At 41.0% G+C, this 17285-nt stretch overlaps 1 protein-coding gene and 1 long non-coding RNA gene across 6 annotated transcripts in view; one reads left to right on the top strand and one right to left on the bottom strand.

Annotated features, from left to right (window-relative positions):
- LOC148119851 (uncharacterized) overlaps positions 1 to 8742 on the bottom strand; it is a 54205-nt gene extending 45463 nt beyond the window's left edge. For 2 of the 5 annotated variants that reach the window (XR_015734864.1, XR_015734861.1), the window contains exon 1: positions 8537 to 8716. This is a non-coding gene — a long non-coding RNA (uncharacterized LOC148119851). Of the gene's footprint in view, positions 1 to 8536 lie in introns of all 5 variants that reach the window. The other 3 variants (XR_015734863.1, XR_015734860.1, XR_015734862.1) reach the window with 3 other exon arrangements.
- The window catches only part of LOC125396178 (cytidine monophosphate-N-acetylneuraminic acid hydroxylase), a 57622-nt gene that overhangs the window by 18413 nt on the left and 21924 nt on the right, over positions 1 to 17285 (top strand). The window contains exon 9 of the mRNA XM_087896482.1: positions 1753 to 1888. Coding sequence (XP_087752608.1) covers positions 1753 to 1888 — 136 coding nt within the window. The remainder of the gene's footprint in view (positions 1 to 1752; positions 1889 to 17285) is intronic.

Genomic DNA, 17285 nt, shown 5'->3' on the forward strand with positions numbered 1-17285 from the left:
GCTCAGCGCAGACGCCCCACCGTACAGCCCTGCTATACTATTCACATCACTTCATATAATTGTTTTATTCCCCTTTGAAAACTGGTCTCTTTCACTAGGAAAGAGATTCCTTGGGATCACGTTCCATTTCTTGCTCATAAGATTTAGCATCTTATTCAGTACTGCACGCTTAGTACCCCCAGAGCTCCTCTGGAGTGTAGACGGTGTGTAATAAACTCTGGGAGGGAGGGAGAGAAAGAGAGAGTGGGAAACTGTGAGGTGTCTACCATGAGTCTGTTGACAGAGGAGGAGATGGAAGGTAGCTCACTTACTCAATTCTGTAAGTAGTGGGCTGGGCTTTGATCCTAAGTATGAGTAACAACCAAACTGGTGATTTTAGTCACTGTGAGTTGTCAGGTTACAAGAATAGAGTTCAGTTTTATAATGGACCAGTCACGTACACACTATTAAGGTGTTAACAACTATAGAAGTTACAGTGTATATAGAATGGGCTTGCCTATATTAAAATAAACTATAGGAGTTACAGTGTACATAGAATAGGCTTCCCTGTATTAAACTAAAGTCTCCTCCAAAAATATAACAAATAAGAAGCAAACTTGGGACCCGTGGTTGGTCTCCTGGTAAAAAATCAAAATTTGCTAAATCAAACTGAGGACACATCTCCATTATCACAGGGATAATTTTCCTCCTGTCTTAGTTGTCCCCCCATTTTTTCACAGTAAGCCCCTGTCCAGTAGAGCAAGATTTAATAAATGCTTCCCTTTGTGAGCCCTTGGCACCAGAGAAATCTTTATGCAGCCTTGAGCATATAAGTATCTAAAATCAGGGTGCAAGTCAAGTATTTGCTGATATAAATTATAAACAAATTTATTTTAAAACGATTCTTTGCTACACATATAATTTAGTATTTATTAAAGATGAAGTAAATGTTTATGCTTCAGAATGGATACACTTACTTATTTACATAAAGAATTTAATCTTGGCTGAATATTTGATAGAGTAGATGTGGGGTGTCTCCAGCAGTTTTCAAAGTTGATCGATATTTTGATTTTATGATCAATTCTGAGAAATCCATTCACATAAATGTGTATTATCGTACAGCAGAATTATGAATAGGTCCATTTCATAAGTTTTTGGAAATTCTATCCTGATCTCAAGTCAAAATTCTTTGAACTATTAAATTCTGTGAAGCTCAAGTTAACAACTCAAACAGCAATTTTAAATGTCAAACACCCTAGCACGATAGAATCCAGAGATACACTAATTTCATACATTCTTTGGGAGGATGCTAAGAAAATATGAAGCCTTTGTTTTCCACAATTAAACCATTCTGTTTCTATGAGAGCATAAGAGGTGGCGTGTGCAGTAAAAACACACAGTTCATAGCATGCGGTGGTTTTGAATGTGAACCAAGGGCACACACAATTGTGTTGTGATGTGTGACGACATGTCCAGTGCAAAGCATACCTGGTGTGTGCTCAGAACCAAGGCTTCAGTGACATTACATGATGAACAGTGATGTCACAAGGCACAACACATGTGAGCAGTACCATTATGTGCATGTTTTTTTAAAATTAAGTTTTGTTGAATTCTCAGAAACCTTACGGATGTTGATTTTCTTGTGACCGCCACATTTAGTTATACATGTTATAAATGGCTGGGTTACAAGCCAGTTTAAGAAGCTGGGAACTAGGGCATTAACTTTCAAAGACTGATGAGCAGAGAACACTAATCTCAAACATGTCCTTTCAGAGGAATGGAAAGCCCAGTTCATTAAGGCGGAAAGAAGAAAGCTTCTGAATTACAAAGCCCAGCTGGTGAAGGACCTGCAGCCTCGGATCTACTGCCCCTTTGCTGGGTATTTTGTGGAATCTCACCCATCTGACAAGTAGGATTCTGAGCTTCATTCAGTATTATACACTTAAGTTAGTGTCTGTCAGGATGAATGATTTTGTTATGTGTGCACTGTGTAATGAAAAAATGATTGTGCTAATTCAAAACATCTGTGTGTGGGTGTGTGGGTACATGTGCATGTGTTGTGTATGTGTCCCTGTGTGTGTCTGTGTCTCTGTGTGTATGTTAGTGTTTGTGGGTGGGAGTGCGTGTGTATCTGTGAGGAGGTTAAGACCTGGGAACAACCTTGGTCCTCTGTGACATCCATCTTTTTCTGAGACAAGGCCTCTCACTAGCCTGGAACTTCAAAGAAGACTAGGCTAGCTGGCCAGTGACGTCTCCGTCCCCCCAGCACTGGGATATCAAGTTCATGCCACTGAGTCTGACTTTTTCATGAGTTCTGGGTTCCTCACGTTTGCAAGGCCAGTGCTTTACTCACCCATTTCTCCACCCCAATAGTCCACGACTTTCTATGCAGTTCCCAAATAAAAAGATGAGTCAGAGCCACCGGAGTTAGTGCAGACAGACCCGGAAAGATCTCTCTGGAAGGCAGGAGGCAGCCAAGAGTTATTAAACATCAGGCTGGAAATCAAGTGAGGCCTTTTAACTAACTCAAAACAATTTCCCCTGTGAGAAAGTGAGGAAGGTTTTGTACATTTGCTGGAGAGGGCAGAAGACCAAGAGCCACCCTGTGGGAGGAGAAGCTGATGTTTGCCTGGCTCTAAGCTCTTTCTCCACTGCATCTCAGGGTAGAGAAAGGACTGAGTGAAAGAGAGAAGCATTTCACTGACCCTTCAGTTTCAGAGAGTTAGGCTTTGTGGTGGTCGGAAAGAAAATGGCCCCCATAGGGAGTGGCGATAGTATGAGGTGTGACTTTGTTGGAGTAGGTGTGACCTTATTGGAGGAAGAGTGTCACTGTGGGGGTAGGCAGTGTAGCGTAGCAGGGAGAGCTGGCAGTTTGGACTGCTTACAGTTTGGAAATATGCTCTACTGTTGATTAACAGGGGAACCCATGGCTGACATCACCTGAACCCCAAATGTCTGTAAACAGGACACCATCTGAGGAATATACAAGTGTTACTGCTCTTGTTATTTTCTTGAGACAAGAACTTCCTATGCAGTTTAAGCTAGCTTTAAACTTGCCATCCCCCTGCCTCAAACTCTCTAGTACTGAGGTTATAAAACTGTACTACCATACCCAGCTTTGAAAGTTATTTTTGGAAGTCTAGGTAATTAATAGGCATGAAATTCTCACATAATATCAGGAATATGAAAAGTACCCAGGAAATTTTTTTTTGTTTGTTTTCTTTCTTCCTTTCCTCTCTTGACTCTTTACCGTAGTTTAAGGGAAAGTACTGAAAGCAACTTTTCTGGACAAGCTAACCCTACGATCAGGGAAATACCTTCATTTCCCTGCTCAGTAGAGGATTGCAAACATACCTGCTGCTACTTTGTATAGGGATAAGGAGACACGGAAGGCATTAAATCATATTCTCAAGGGTCACTTGTTCAGTCTCAAAAGGAAAACACAAGTCCATTGTTCAGAAAGGCAAATTGAGCTGGCCTTGAAACCCCAGGGAACAAAACCTTCTTTAGGGTCATAATGATTTCCATTTCAAGAGCAGAGAGAGAAGCCTGTTGCCCCTTCTTCACTCACCTCTACTGGTTTCACCTCTTTTCCCTGTTTGCTTTGGGAGACAGTCTGATGCTTGTCTCCCAGATGGCCCAGGAGTTTACAGTAACTCTTGCCTAGCTTCCCAGGGACTCAGATTATGGAAAGAAGCCTCTGGACTTTGCTCTGTTGTTTTTCTTTCGCTAACTCTTGGCTCCAGAAAGTAGATGCAATTCTCGGAAAGTATTCGTGCAGCCAAGGAAACCAAAGTCCTGGCTTTTCAGGAGAAGGTTATCTTCTGCTCAAGTATCATTTGACATTGACAAAGATCAGGACACTTGGGAGACAGAAGGCACTGGGGACGTTGTGGGGAGAACACTCATGAAACTGAGCCAGAAGACTGAGCAAACCCCGGAGCCCAGCCCCTGGCTGTGCTTTGTGACCCTGAGCAGGAAACCAAGCCCCTGGGACTGAAGTACAGAAGGGAACACTGCTCAGGCTCCACGCTGGTGGCTTGGTGGCACACACGTGGCCTCATGCGGGCACACGTTGAACAGAGCTGAAAGGTCCACAGAAGCTTTGAAAGAAGAACTGAAATTGAAACACAGCCTGAAGATGGTGCTTTGGAACTTATAGTGTGACCATGACCAGACTGATTACTTGTTTAAGCAAAAATCTAAACCTCCACAAATATTAACAAAAACCCAGACGTTCAAAGAATAGTTTTCAAAGGAACAGGATGTGATCCACAATGACTTAATATCAGGAAAAACAGGAAAACATGTCCTTATCAGGACATGAAGTAAGGCGGTAGATAACCAATCCCAAATGACGCAGTTGCTGGAAATATCAGAAAAACATGTCAAGCATCTATAAAAGTCACGTTTCAACAAGTAATGGCCAAAACTTTTGACTGTAAAGACAGAAAGAAAGACACACACAGACACACACACACACACACACACACACACACACACACAGAGAGAGAGAGAGAGAGAGAGAGAGAGAGAGAGAGGAGTCAAATGGGAAATTTACAGGCAAACTCTACAGTCCATAGCAGCAAACACACGGGAGGCCTTCAGGTGCCTGATGGGATTGAGAAAGGCAAGTGGAAGCAAACTTGAATATAGATCAAGAGAAGTCACCAAATCTAAGAAGACAAACAAGAAAAGCTCAGGAGACCCACGGGGCAATGACAAATGTCAGGTATCCACGGAGAGGAGATAAAGACCACGGCATACAAACAAGATGAAAAGTGAGTGGCTAGAGCCAAATATGATCAATGGCACAAACTTAGATGCCAGAAGCACAGTAACGTACCCAAACCAGTAAGAACTTGCATCGAAAGAAGCCCTGGACACTTCAGAACCAAACTACCAAGAAAGAAAGATGTAGCAATATTAAATTACCTTGTTTTTTTTTTAAATCACAGAAAACAATTCAAACAGTTGAACTTCTAATCAGAAAGACAGTGAATTTTAAAAATGTGTTTATAAAACAAATAGAAGGACTGGACCTAGACCTAGGGAAGAGATCACAGGGCAGCGAGTAGAAGAGACATGCTCGGATGAGAGAGCTATGGAGGGCCACTGCCCGCGAGTCTACCTTACAGAAGCCTAAGGGAGCTCCTTCAGGTTAAAGAGGAGCAATTCTGAGGGGAGGACGGAAATGTGAATATCTTGACATATTTAGTGGACTGTTTTCTTTCATTAGGTCCTTTAATTTGAAAGCCAAAATATAGCACTGATGTAATTTTCAGTATATAGAGATGTTACAGGTTAAATGGTGTCTCTTCAAAATCCCCATGTTAAAGGACTGAGCCCTGAAGACCTCAAAATAGAATTTGTTTGAAGAGAGGGTCTGTGCAAAGGTAATTCAGTTAAAATGAATTCATGAGGTCAGACCTTAATCCAAGTGATGGGTGTCCTTATAACAAGGCAAAGTGTGGACATAGAGACACATAAAAGAAAGATAATATGGCGAGACAAACATAAGCTAACCTCAGAGAGGCCATGGGACACAGTCTGTGCTCAGCCCACACAAGGAACCCGGCCTGCTGCACTGTGACTTTTGAATGTCCAGTGATAAGAAAAAGAAAAAGTTTTCTGCTTAACTTCTGTTCTTTAAGAATCATTAGTGTGGTACTGCATGGCAGCAGTTCTGTCAAAGAGACTCAACAGAGATGATACACTCTAAGCAGATTTGAGAAGCTAGTATAGAATATTATTATCACCCCCATGAGGAGCAGGTCTCTAAAGGATGTGGTTAAAAACAAATCAACAGGCAGACTAAATAGAATACCAAAAGACATGCAAATAACCCAAAAAAACAAAAAGGGAGAGAACAGAGGAATGCAAATAAAATGATAGATGTGAATAAAGAAATATGGATAATTATATTAAATATGAATGATGTTGATATGTAAACGAAACCACTTGGGATCTGCTGGAGTAGCCTTGCCACAGATTTAGTTGCCCAGAACAATCCTGGTCAGCTCCCCTATCAAGCTGCCATGATTTCATAGCCCACAAAAGTGGAGATAGAAGAAAATCACAGTTTCTTTTAAAAATAACAAAATTGAACTACTAATGACAGAGATTAGAGTGGCTAAAAGAAAAAAGATCAAACTATGCTTCTCCACAAAACAAACATCTGTTTTAAATGTAATAGCACAAATACGAGATAAAAGGGCTCCAAGAAGCTGGTGCAGAAGAAGAAAGCTGGACCCGATGAATGTAGGCTTCAGAACAGGGTGTGTGAGGGCTCACAATGAGTGTAGTCAGCTCCCCGAGGCCGGCTCACTCAGGAGACAAAATAGTCAGAGATGTGTGCACCAGACATCAAATACGCTGATAGAACCGAAGGGGGAAATTGAAAAACACAGTTGCGATGGGAAGTTTCAGCATTTTCTATCTAGTGTTTTTGGATGAACAAGAATTCAGAGAGTCAGGGAAGACATAGAAAGATGCACCACCATAAACCCTGTGGATCTGATTGACATCTATAAAGAACTCAGGCCAGGGTAGCTGAACATAGGATTTTCAAAGTCATATGAAGCACCCACCAAAGCAGACCACATCCTGGATCCCATAACAAACCTTAACCGAGTTAAAACAAGTCATGTTCAGCACGTTCTGTGATCTTAATGGAATTACACTGGAGGTCAAAAGAACTGCACTGTTTGTCTCCAATGCCTGGAAACTAAACAGGTTCTCGGTGGTCGGTGGGCCAAGGAGAAGGTCTCAGGGAACTTAGTAAGCATTTCGAATGAATAGCAAAGGCAAGTGCAGTTTCACAGTATGCGGAAAAAGCAGGGCACAGTGATAGGTACCCACACCTCAGCTACCAGGGGAGCTGAGGCAGGAGAAGCACTTGAACCCAAGGCCAGCCCAGACAACATAGTAAGGTTGTCTCAAGAGGGAGAAAAGTACAAAAGAAAGAAGATAGAATAGACGAAGCCTTGGGTTCAGTCTCTAGCAATGCAAAACTTCTTTTTAAAAAAGAAAAATCTAAGAATATGGGTCTTGGTTCAGTAATCTACTACTGTAAAAGGAAACTTCCAGGGCCTGGAGTTGTAGCTCAGTGGTGGGACACTTACCACACCTAAGGCCTGTATTCCGTCCCCAGGGCTAAAATTGAAAATGTTCTAAAGGGAGGGTGAAATAAGCTCACAAGGGGAGGAAGGAATGGAGATAAAGAGTCTGTGTCAGCAAAACAGAAGAAGACAGCATCCTCCAGGAGCGACAGCTCCCATTTCAAACCTCAGCCCCAGAGAAGATGGTCATGAGTTCAAAGCCAACCTGAGTTGCATGAGTCACTAACTGATGAATTATACTTTACCAATGTTTTTTTTAAAAAATTGTTCTATCAAGGAAAGTTGTAAGAGAATGCAAAGATTGAATGCAGTTTAGGGACATACACTGAAAATACACTTGAGAAACGATCAATGTTCACAGTGTGTGATAAATTCTTGAAACTCAGCAGTCAGGAAAACCTCTCAATAATCATCTTAGCCAAGCATGGAGGTGCATGTATGTTATCCCAGCACTGAAGAGGCAGACCCAGGGTACTTATAAGGTCATCCTCAGCTTGAGATAATAATTTCAAAAAGTAACAAAACACAAATTAGCAAAAAAACTATTATTAGTGTGTATGTGTATGCATGCATGCACATGCGCACATACACACACATACACACCATGGCCTAGAAGTAAAAGTCCGAAAAAAATTTTGGGGACTTTGTTCTCTCCTTCCATTTCCTTCTTCTTTCCTATACTGCATTCTAGGCTACCTGACCCTTCAACATTTGGATGATTCTCTTGTCTCTGCTTTCCATCTGGCTATAGGAGTGCTAGGGTCACAAATCTGCATCACTGCATCTGACTTTAAAAAAAAAAAGTATTCTTTAGGAATCAAATTAGGTAATCAAGTTTGTATGGCAAATACCAATACTGAATCATCTCATTGGCCAGAGCAAAAGATTAATTTAAAAAATAGTATTCATAGAGGAGGTCGTGTGTGCAACATTGTATTTTAATCATATTCACTCCTGTTTCTCCCACCAACTCTCTGAGAACCACCGGCTCTCACTCCCAATCAAGTTCTTATATTTTGTTTGTTTAATAGCTCACTAAGATCGATCTGTGCTGTCCACATATTCATGAGTGTGGGACCATGCATCGGGTCATGGTAGATCTATCAAGGGACACACCCTTAAAGAAACTGATTTTTCCTCCCCTCAAAGCTACCAACTGTTAATAACTCTCCACTCCTCGTGTGCCCCTTCCCACTCCATGCTGAAATGTCAGCTGGCTTAGGCAGGGAACTACAGCTGCTATGTTTATGTGTGCAGTGGTCCTGTCTTTTCCAAAAGACCCTTTTGCTCTGGTTCCCTCCAACCTCTGGTTCTTACAACCTTTCTGTCCCTCTTCCATGATGGTACCTGCTTTAGTCACTGATCTATTGCTGAGAAAAGACACAATGACCAAGACAACTCTTATAAAAGAAAGCTTGTAATTGGGGTTTGCTTACAGTTTCAGAAGTTAGTCCATTATCATCATGATGGGGAGCACGGCGGCATTCATGATGCTAGAGAGGCATCTGAGAGCTACATTCCAGTCAGAAGAGAGAGAGAGATGAGAGAGAGAGAAAGAGAAAGAGAGAGAGAGAGAGAGAGAGAGAGAGAGAGAGAGACATGGATTGGGTTGAAACTTCCCAGTGAAATGCTTTCTTCAACAAGGCCACACCTCCTCTAACAAAGCCATGAGTACAGTTCTCAAATAGTGATACTCCCTGGTAAGTAAACATTCAAAAATATGAGTTTATGGCATCATTTTTATTCAGACCTCCACATTCCACTCCCTGGCTCCCATGTGTATAGCCAGATCATAATAAAAAATTTATTTAGTTCAAATTCAAAAATTCTCATACTCTTTCATAGTCCCAACACTGTTTAAAAGTCCAAAGTCTCTTCTGAGACTCATGACAATAGCTTAACTATAAACCACTATAAAATGAAAATCAAAGAGCAAATCACATACTTCCAACATACAATGGCACAGAATATACATTACCATTCAAAAAGGGAGGAAGGGAGCAAAGTGAGAAAATGCCAGATCAAAGTAAGACCTAAAACCAGCAGGACAAACTCCAGTCTATGCATCCTCACGTCCGATGTCAAAACACTTTCCAGATCTCCAACTCTTTTCAGCTTTATTGATTGCAGCATACATCTCTCTCTTGGGTTGGTTCCACAAGTGGTGTGCCACTTTCCTTGGCAGGTACCCCACAACTCTGGCATCTCCAACATCTTGGGGGCTCCAAGGCAATCCTGGCTTCATCTTTATAGCTTCATGTCATGGCCTTTCTGGAACCTTTTGGGGATGCAAGGACTCTAGTGGCTTCAGATGCTTTTCTTAGCCCCAAAGGGAGATTCCATAACTCCTTTCTTGTGTCCTTGACTCCAAAGCCAGAACTGTATAGCTGAAGCTGCCAAGTTCTGTGCCTTGATTGGAATTTGGCCCCCTCCTTCACTTACATTTGCATCGGTTTTCTGGTCTTGATAGCTTCCTTCACTGCCTAAGCTTTTCCTTTAATTAATTCCTTTGCACAGATTAGAAGCTTGGCTGGGGAGGATCTTGCTCTGTGACTACCACTCCCTTCATTCCATTTAACATCGGGCTTTTCTTTACACTTTTTCTCCTCTTGAGCCTAGCACTTGGCTCCAACATCGTCTTTCCTGGTGCTCTTTGTAAACAGAGACTGCTCGTTCGTTTCCCAAAAGCCCAGACCCAAATAATCATACCAAAACTATATTAATTACAATACTGTTTGGCCAATAGCCCAAGCATAGTCCTAGCCAGTAATTTTATCTTCAGTTAACCAATTTCTATTAATCTGTGTATCACCATGAGGCTGTGGCTTACCGGTAAGTTTCTAGCATCCGTCTCCTTAAGCAACTACATGGCATCTCTCTGACTCCGCCTACTCTCTCTCTATGTCTCTTCTAGCCTGACTATACTCTGCCCTGCTAAAGGCTAAAGCAGTTTCTTTATTAACCAATGGAAATAAAACATATTCATAGCATACAGAGCGGAATCCCACATCATCTCCCCTTTTCTGTCTAAATAAAAAGGAAGGTTTTAGCTTTAACATAGTAAAATTACATATAACAAAACAGTTATCAAGCAAGAATTAAAATTACAATATTTAGTCTATTCCTATCTGGAAAAATTAAAGAAAATATTCTATCATCTGTTTTATCTTTATGAATCTAAAGTTTCATATCTAATTTATCTTTTATCATAACTTAGAAAAACTATCAAACTCCATCAAAGACTCCAGAAGGATATAATGTAACCTAAGTAAACAGGAAGCACATTGTAAGCAACTTCCAAAACTCTAGAATTGACAGAGACATCTCACTGTCTGGAAAGTCATCCAAAGTTCTTCTGTAACATTGGGGCATCCATCTTCAGCCTATAGGCCCATAGTATTTGGCAGATTTTTCCATGAAACAGGAAATTTGAAAGACTGTTTCACTTATATTGGCAGTTTGTCAGTCACTTTCTTCTGTGTCCTGCAGAATGGCAGACTCTTTCATGAAGCAGGAACCCTAAAGGACTATCTCACCTTTTTAAGGCAAGTTCAGTAGTCATTTTTCTGTGGTTCTTGCATGTCCAGTTTATACGGTATATCATCAAGTGGTTCAGGCAAGAGCAGTTTCTTGCTCAAATAGATAGCCTTGTCACATTAAAGGCAAATTCTATAATGAGTTTATTCAATGCCCATCAACCTCTCTGAAGTAATTGGTGCTGCCAGGAGCAGACATGTCTCACTGTTGAGGAAAGTTAAGTTCTTAAAACCTTTTAAATGCCAAATTCTATAGTCTTCAAAAGGTTTGAAGAATACCTATCCATCTGAAATATATTTCTGTAATCTAGAAAATGTAACTAATATGACTATAGTTTGACTATTAGAGATAGCTATCTATCAATCTGTATTTCTTAATTATACATTACATTTTTAAATGGGTTGCACAAACACAATACCTTAAACAAGAGCAGATACATATATACAGTGTAACAAATTGTCCTTAAATTTGTATAAATAGACCAAGATCTATACCAATGCAAAGTATTCATCTTTATATCCTATCTCCCCTCCTTTTTATTTAGAAAGAGATTGACTGTGACCATTTAACCATTTATAATCAATGCCCTTTAAATGAAAACAGAAACTTATAAACAATCATTTTGGGAATTTGGGCATAGTTTTCTCCAAACTGCTTTCTGCTGTCCACTGGGCAAAGTATTTTTAGGGTTAATGGAGACCTTTCAGGGGGTCTTGTTACATCAAACCACATTAGCCTGAAAGGAACCCACCCATAGGTTCTCATCTTCTATGGAAATAAAATTACTGTTTTCCAAAGTAATATATCCTTAGACTTGAAATTTGAAGTCAAAATACCTTTAAAATATATATGTTGGTTTAGCTTAGCAGCCCCCAGAATCAAATGTCTCTCTGCTGTCAAAAAATTCAAAGAAAACACATTGATATACATAATCCAGACTCTCTGTGCATTTTCCATCTTTACATGACTTTTAATATCACTTTTACTATCTCTTTAAAGACTTTATTTTATTTTTTAAAAACTATTTACTTCTTATAACTGTCTATACTCTTTTTTCTCTCCCAAGCCTATATACATTTTTAAACACTGTCTCATTTAGAAGTCTTTTATGTCTGAATCTTTTTCTGTCTTTTATGTCTGAATCCTAAAATCCTTTTCTGACCAGGAGCAATTTTTTTTTGAAATGCTAAGCAGGGATAGCTAGGATTAATGCTGAAGTTTTGCCTGTTGGCTCTGCCCTGTCTAACATGGCGGTGGTATGTTTATCACCTCTACGAGCCATGCTCAACACCCCAACTCCAGGGACACAGTGGGTCTGTGTCCCCATAAAGCAATTTGCCCCATACTGCTCACAAACCCCATTTAAGTGCTCCATAACAGAACCTTTCAAAAGAGCCAGAGCTGTTCGTGCTACCAGCATAAACCAGGAAGCTGTCTCTCAAAGGAACAATTTTTGTTGCTAATGCTGAGTCAGAAAACTTTCTCTTAAAGGAGTTGTGCCTCTGCTTGATGCCAGCAAACAGCCTATCTAAAAATAAATGTGACTACCAAGAAGTTGTGCTTGGCTCCATTTTTTGTGGGTCTAGAAGCCCTCTTTTTTTCTTAAGCTTTTTTTTATTTATGTTTTTAGGTCTTAATGTGGATCTATGCCCCATATTGGGGCATAGAGTTTCCTGTCTACCCAGACCCAAATAATCACCTAGGAAATACTGTTTGGCCAATAGCTCAACCATGTCTCTAGATAGCTCTTTATCTTAAATTATCCAATTTTTATTAATCTGTGTATGACTGTGGCTTTCCTGTAAGTTTCTAGTATCCTTCTTCTTTGGCAGCTACCTGGCAGCCCTCTGACTTCACCTACTCTCTCTATATATCTCTTTCAGTCTGGCTATATTCTGCCCTGCTATAGGACAAAGTGGCTACTTTATTAACTAATGGGAATAAAACATATTTACAACAGAGAGAGCGGAATCCCATATCAGCTCCTTTTCTCCACTGTGCATTCCCAAAGGACTCCATTTTCTACTATGGACACCCATCCTCATCCATCTTCACAGTTTCTTTATGCATAATAGCTAGGGCATGTGAACAGCCTAGAAACCCATGACATCACTGACAAATGGATAATGAAAACGTAGTGTAGCTGGATCATGTGGTAGATCTATTTCTAGCTTTTTTAGGAACCTCCACATTGATTGTCATAGTGGTTGTACCAGTTTGCCCTCCCACCAGCAGTGGTTGAGGGTTCCGTGTTCCCCACATGTTTGCCAGCATCTATCATCTTACTCTTAGCTATTCTGATTGGAATTAGATGAAATCTCAAAGTAGCTTTAATATTTGCATTTCCCTGATGGCTAAGAATTTTTAGAAATATTTCTTACCTATTCATATTTCTTCTGAAAACTCTCTGTTCGGTTCCATAGTCCTCTTTTAATTTCGATTTGTTTCCTTGGTGTACTAGGACACCATCTAGACAGCAAATAAGCCATTATAAGATAGATAATTGCAGGAGCTGCAGTGGAAGGATCAAGCACAGCAGCATAGCCCTCAGGGTGAGCAGCATCCTTCCATGTGGCTGATAGTGATGTAAAATGGCTCAACCACCCTGGAGGAAGTTTGGAGGCTGCTCTAAAGCTCACCTTACTAGCTGGTCTAGCATTTCCTCTCCTGGGCATTTGTTCTGTTAAAATTCAAGCCTTAATTTACACAAAACTATATGCAAATATAAATAATAGCCTTGTTCATAATTACCAAGTCAACCCACATGCCGTGAAAAAGGATAAACAAACTGTGAAGCCATAATTTGAAGTTTGTGATCCTCTACTCTCAGCTTCATGAGTGCTGGAGTCACAGGTATCTGTCACCATGCCTAATAGAGTTTTATCATTTTAAATGCTAACTGCAATGCTATAGAAGTTTAAATCTCGCTTTTATAAGACTCTGTTAGTTAAGTGTGCAGCTTAGGTGCTCCAAAGGACACACAGTCATAACTGAACCTCCAGAAAGCATATCTTTATGAGTAACGCTATCTTTTCCACAATGAGAACTATTGTTGCATAGGACATAAATGAATCTCTAAGGCATAGTGGAGAGTCAGATGGCAGCTTCAAAAGTATACAAGCCTTAAATAGTTTATATGTAGTTTATATGACAATTTAGAGGGAAAAAAACCAAAGCAACGGGAATGAAGCACAGACCAGTTTTTGTCAGAGCTGAGGGGTTGGGAGTCAGGAAAGCACAGTGCAGTGCAAGGAAATTTTGGGACTGATGAGCTTATATCTGACTGGGACGCACACAAACCTACACATGGCTAAAGCCCTTGGGACCGTATCCCACAGAGATGTAAGCAATTGAGTCTAAGTATATTTGAAAAGTTAAAGAACAAAGGGTGAACTTGGTAATTTTTAAATTAGTGCATGAAGCAGTAGATTTCCTCTGGACAGCTCATTCGTGCAGATTGTTGGTTTGGCTCACGTTCACCCGCCATTGCCCTCTGATTGCGAGCCATTCAGTCCTTCTGCCTTCAGGAAGACATAATTTTTTTTTTTAATGCAAAGTTACACTGGCTTATTTAGTGTAGGGGTGAGGGGAGGGTCTGAGGACAACCTGTAGTCCTCAGTTCTCGTTTACCATGGAAGTCCCAGGAGTCAAACTCAGGTGGGCAGGTTTGGCGGCAAGTGCTCTCACCTGCTGGGCTGTCTCACCAACCTTTTTTCTTTGAAGATTTACCTACTTTTAAAAGTTTTCGTATAAGTATATACCACGCGTTGAGTATACTTCCCATGCCCCGACCTTCCTTTGCTTCCCCTCCCGTTAGTCGCCCTAAACAAGTCTACTTCTACTTCCATGCCGTACATGCATCTACGATTTCACAGCATGATGATCCAGAAGAAGTTTCCAGAGCCAAAATAGAGTATTTAAAGCATATTTGTGATACAAGCAAATTGCGCTACGATGCACATTTTTACAGAGTTCATAATCTCTTGAGAAAATGAATACCCATTTTACAGTATGTGTAGCTACATTTTATTCTAGTTTTCATTTACTCCTTTTTTGTGATAGAATCTTGTTATGCAGGCCACCTTGGCCTCAAACCTGTGATCCCTCAGCTTCCACCCCCTGAGTGCCAAGATTACAGCCATTTACCACCATGCCAGGCTTCACTCTGTCATTTTAAATGCTAAACAAAATTTTGCAGATGTTTAAATTTTGCTCTTACAAAAATGTTTTTGTTACAATATACAGTGTGGTTGACAGTTTGTTACATACCGTGACTAAAACACCAGCCAGGACTTTATGAGCAAGTGCCCTCTGTTCTATGAGGATCAATCTTAGGACACAGTTGCCGCAAACTTTTTAGGACTTGGAGGTGGGACACAGACACTGCCTACCCTCAAACAGCAAAGCTGGGTCAGCTTCAGATGGGCATGGGCATGCCTGTGTTTTTCTGATTTCACTAAGTAGTGAAGAAGGCAGCTTTGAGATAAATTTTCATGATAATAATCACTCGAGGATGGCCCCGGACTTGCTGTTGAATGGTGACAGCCACACAGGAGAAGAGACAGTGGTGTGTGAGATTCAGGCTCTGGTTATACTGCCATTTATTGTAACCAGTTATCCCACACTTCTGATTTTCTTTGTCTCGTGATTAAGATATGGCTCAGTTTGCTGATACCTATCTTTCACCAGGTGGCCCTGCATTTGGAACCACTCAATGTGACCTGTGACTGCTACTTTCTTCTTGTCTATTTCCTTCTTGACGCTCTCTAGGCTTCTTGACTCTTTCAAATATTTTTAGTAAGAATGGCTCAAAGTTAAAAGACAGCTTCCTGTGGTCAGTGCTGGTTCTGCTTTTTTTTTTTTTTGGCGATGTATTATTTATAAAATAGCACAGTGTTAGCGATAAGGGAACGAGAAGTAAAATGCCTATCCTTATGGTTCTAGTTTGTAGAAAGAAGAAAAGGCAATTATAATACAGGATAGCAAATGCCATGGAATGGCGATCAGGGCCGGCGATAAAAGAATGACTTCTGGCCTAGTGAAAGCTGTGTTTAAAGATTAATTGGGACCTTATCAGAAAAGATAAGAAGGTGCTGAGCTGCAGGACTGTCGTTTATGACGGGACTTGATAGCGCACACCTGTAACCCCAGCACTTAGGAGGCAGAGGCAGGAAAATTGACAAAAGTTCAAGGCCAAATCTACATGGAAAGCTTCAGGCCCTCCTGCACTGCACTGGGAGAGCCTATGGAAGAAGAATTTTAGGGAGAGAGTCTGCAGCTCAGTCCAAGGGCTGGAGCAGGGGACATTACGATGAAAGCAAAGAAAAGGTGGGGACCCAGACTGGACCCACAGTGTCTGCCATAATCCACAGTTTGGGGTCTCTTATGAGGGTTTGGGGAACCCAGTGAAGGAGTCTATCCAGGAAGAGGAACATCACTAGTGGCAGGTCATGTGTCTCGAGGGTGAGAAAGGCAGAAAGGGAATTGGTTTGGAGAGCAATTTGAAACGATTGTAATTACCCAGAAAGGAATGGTGAGTGTCAGTGGAAAGAAAGGAGAGAATTTAGATGAATGGAACATGAAGTTGCTGAAAGCAGGGGCCTCAGAGAAAAGCTGGAGGCGGTGTGTTCTAATCAGAGCTTTCTCTCCTGCCTGCCAGCTTCCGAATAACCACCGAGGCTTAGTATTAGTTATACATGTTTGGCTGATGGCTCAGGCTTCTTACTGGCTACCTCTTACATTTAAATGAACCCATTTCTTTTAATCTGTGTATCGCCACGTGGCCTGTGGCTTACCGGTGGTATTTTGACATGTTCCTTGGGTAGCTGAATGGCTTCTCCCAGACTCCACCCTTCTTCACCTTTATCTCTCCTTGGATTTCCTTCCTGGCTCTATCCTGCCTTGCCACAGGTCAAAGCAGCTTTATTTATCAATCAACATTCACAGTGTACAGGGTCCCATCACAGTGTGTGTTTACTTAGGGAGTACTCAGCCTCTCAACACAATGCTGTCTGTAAAAGTAATTAATAGTCATAGTTCTATATGTAAGCAGCCAGAAAGTGTCCTTAGTACCCATGACACTTGAGAGGATGGTGTGGGAATACTGATTTCATTATTGTTGCAGATAAATAATGTCTACAATATTGTACAATAATATTGTACATGAGACAAATACATATTATGAAGTTGTGGAAGTTTGTGAACACTGATTGTGCTTTAGGGAGAGTGATGGACAGTACCCTGGCTCAGGAGGCAGAGCCTCCCTGTAGGGACAGCCACCCTTAGAAGAGAGACAGTGATGATACTGCTTTAAATTAGGAACTGAAGGTCTGGGGAGGTGGCTCAGGAGTCATGTGCTTGCCACCCAAGCACCAGAACCTAAGTTACTGATGTGGGATTCTCCTCTGTATGTTGTGATTATCACTGGTTATTAAAGGAACTGTGTTTGCCTATAGAAGAGCTATAGGGAAACAGAGCTAGGTGGGGAAAACTAAACTGAATGCTGGGAGAAAGGAGGTGAAGTCAGAGAGAAGCCATGGAGTTGCTGCCAGAGACGTGCTGAAACTTTGCTGGTAGGCCACGACCTCAATGGAGATGGGTTAAATAAAGATGTAAGAGTTAGCCAATAAGAAGCTAAAGATAATGGGC

Source organism: Myodes glareolus, chromosome 14 (assembly GCF_982192425.1).
Source record: "Myodes glareolus chromosome 14, mMyoGla1.1, whole genome shotgun sequence".
NCBI lineage: Eukaryota > Metazoa > Chordata > Mammalia > Rodentia > Cricetidae > Myodes > Myodes glareolus.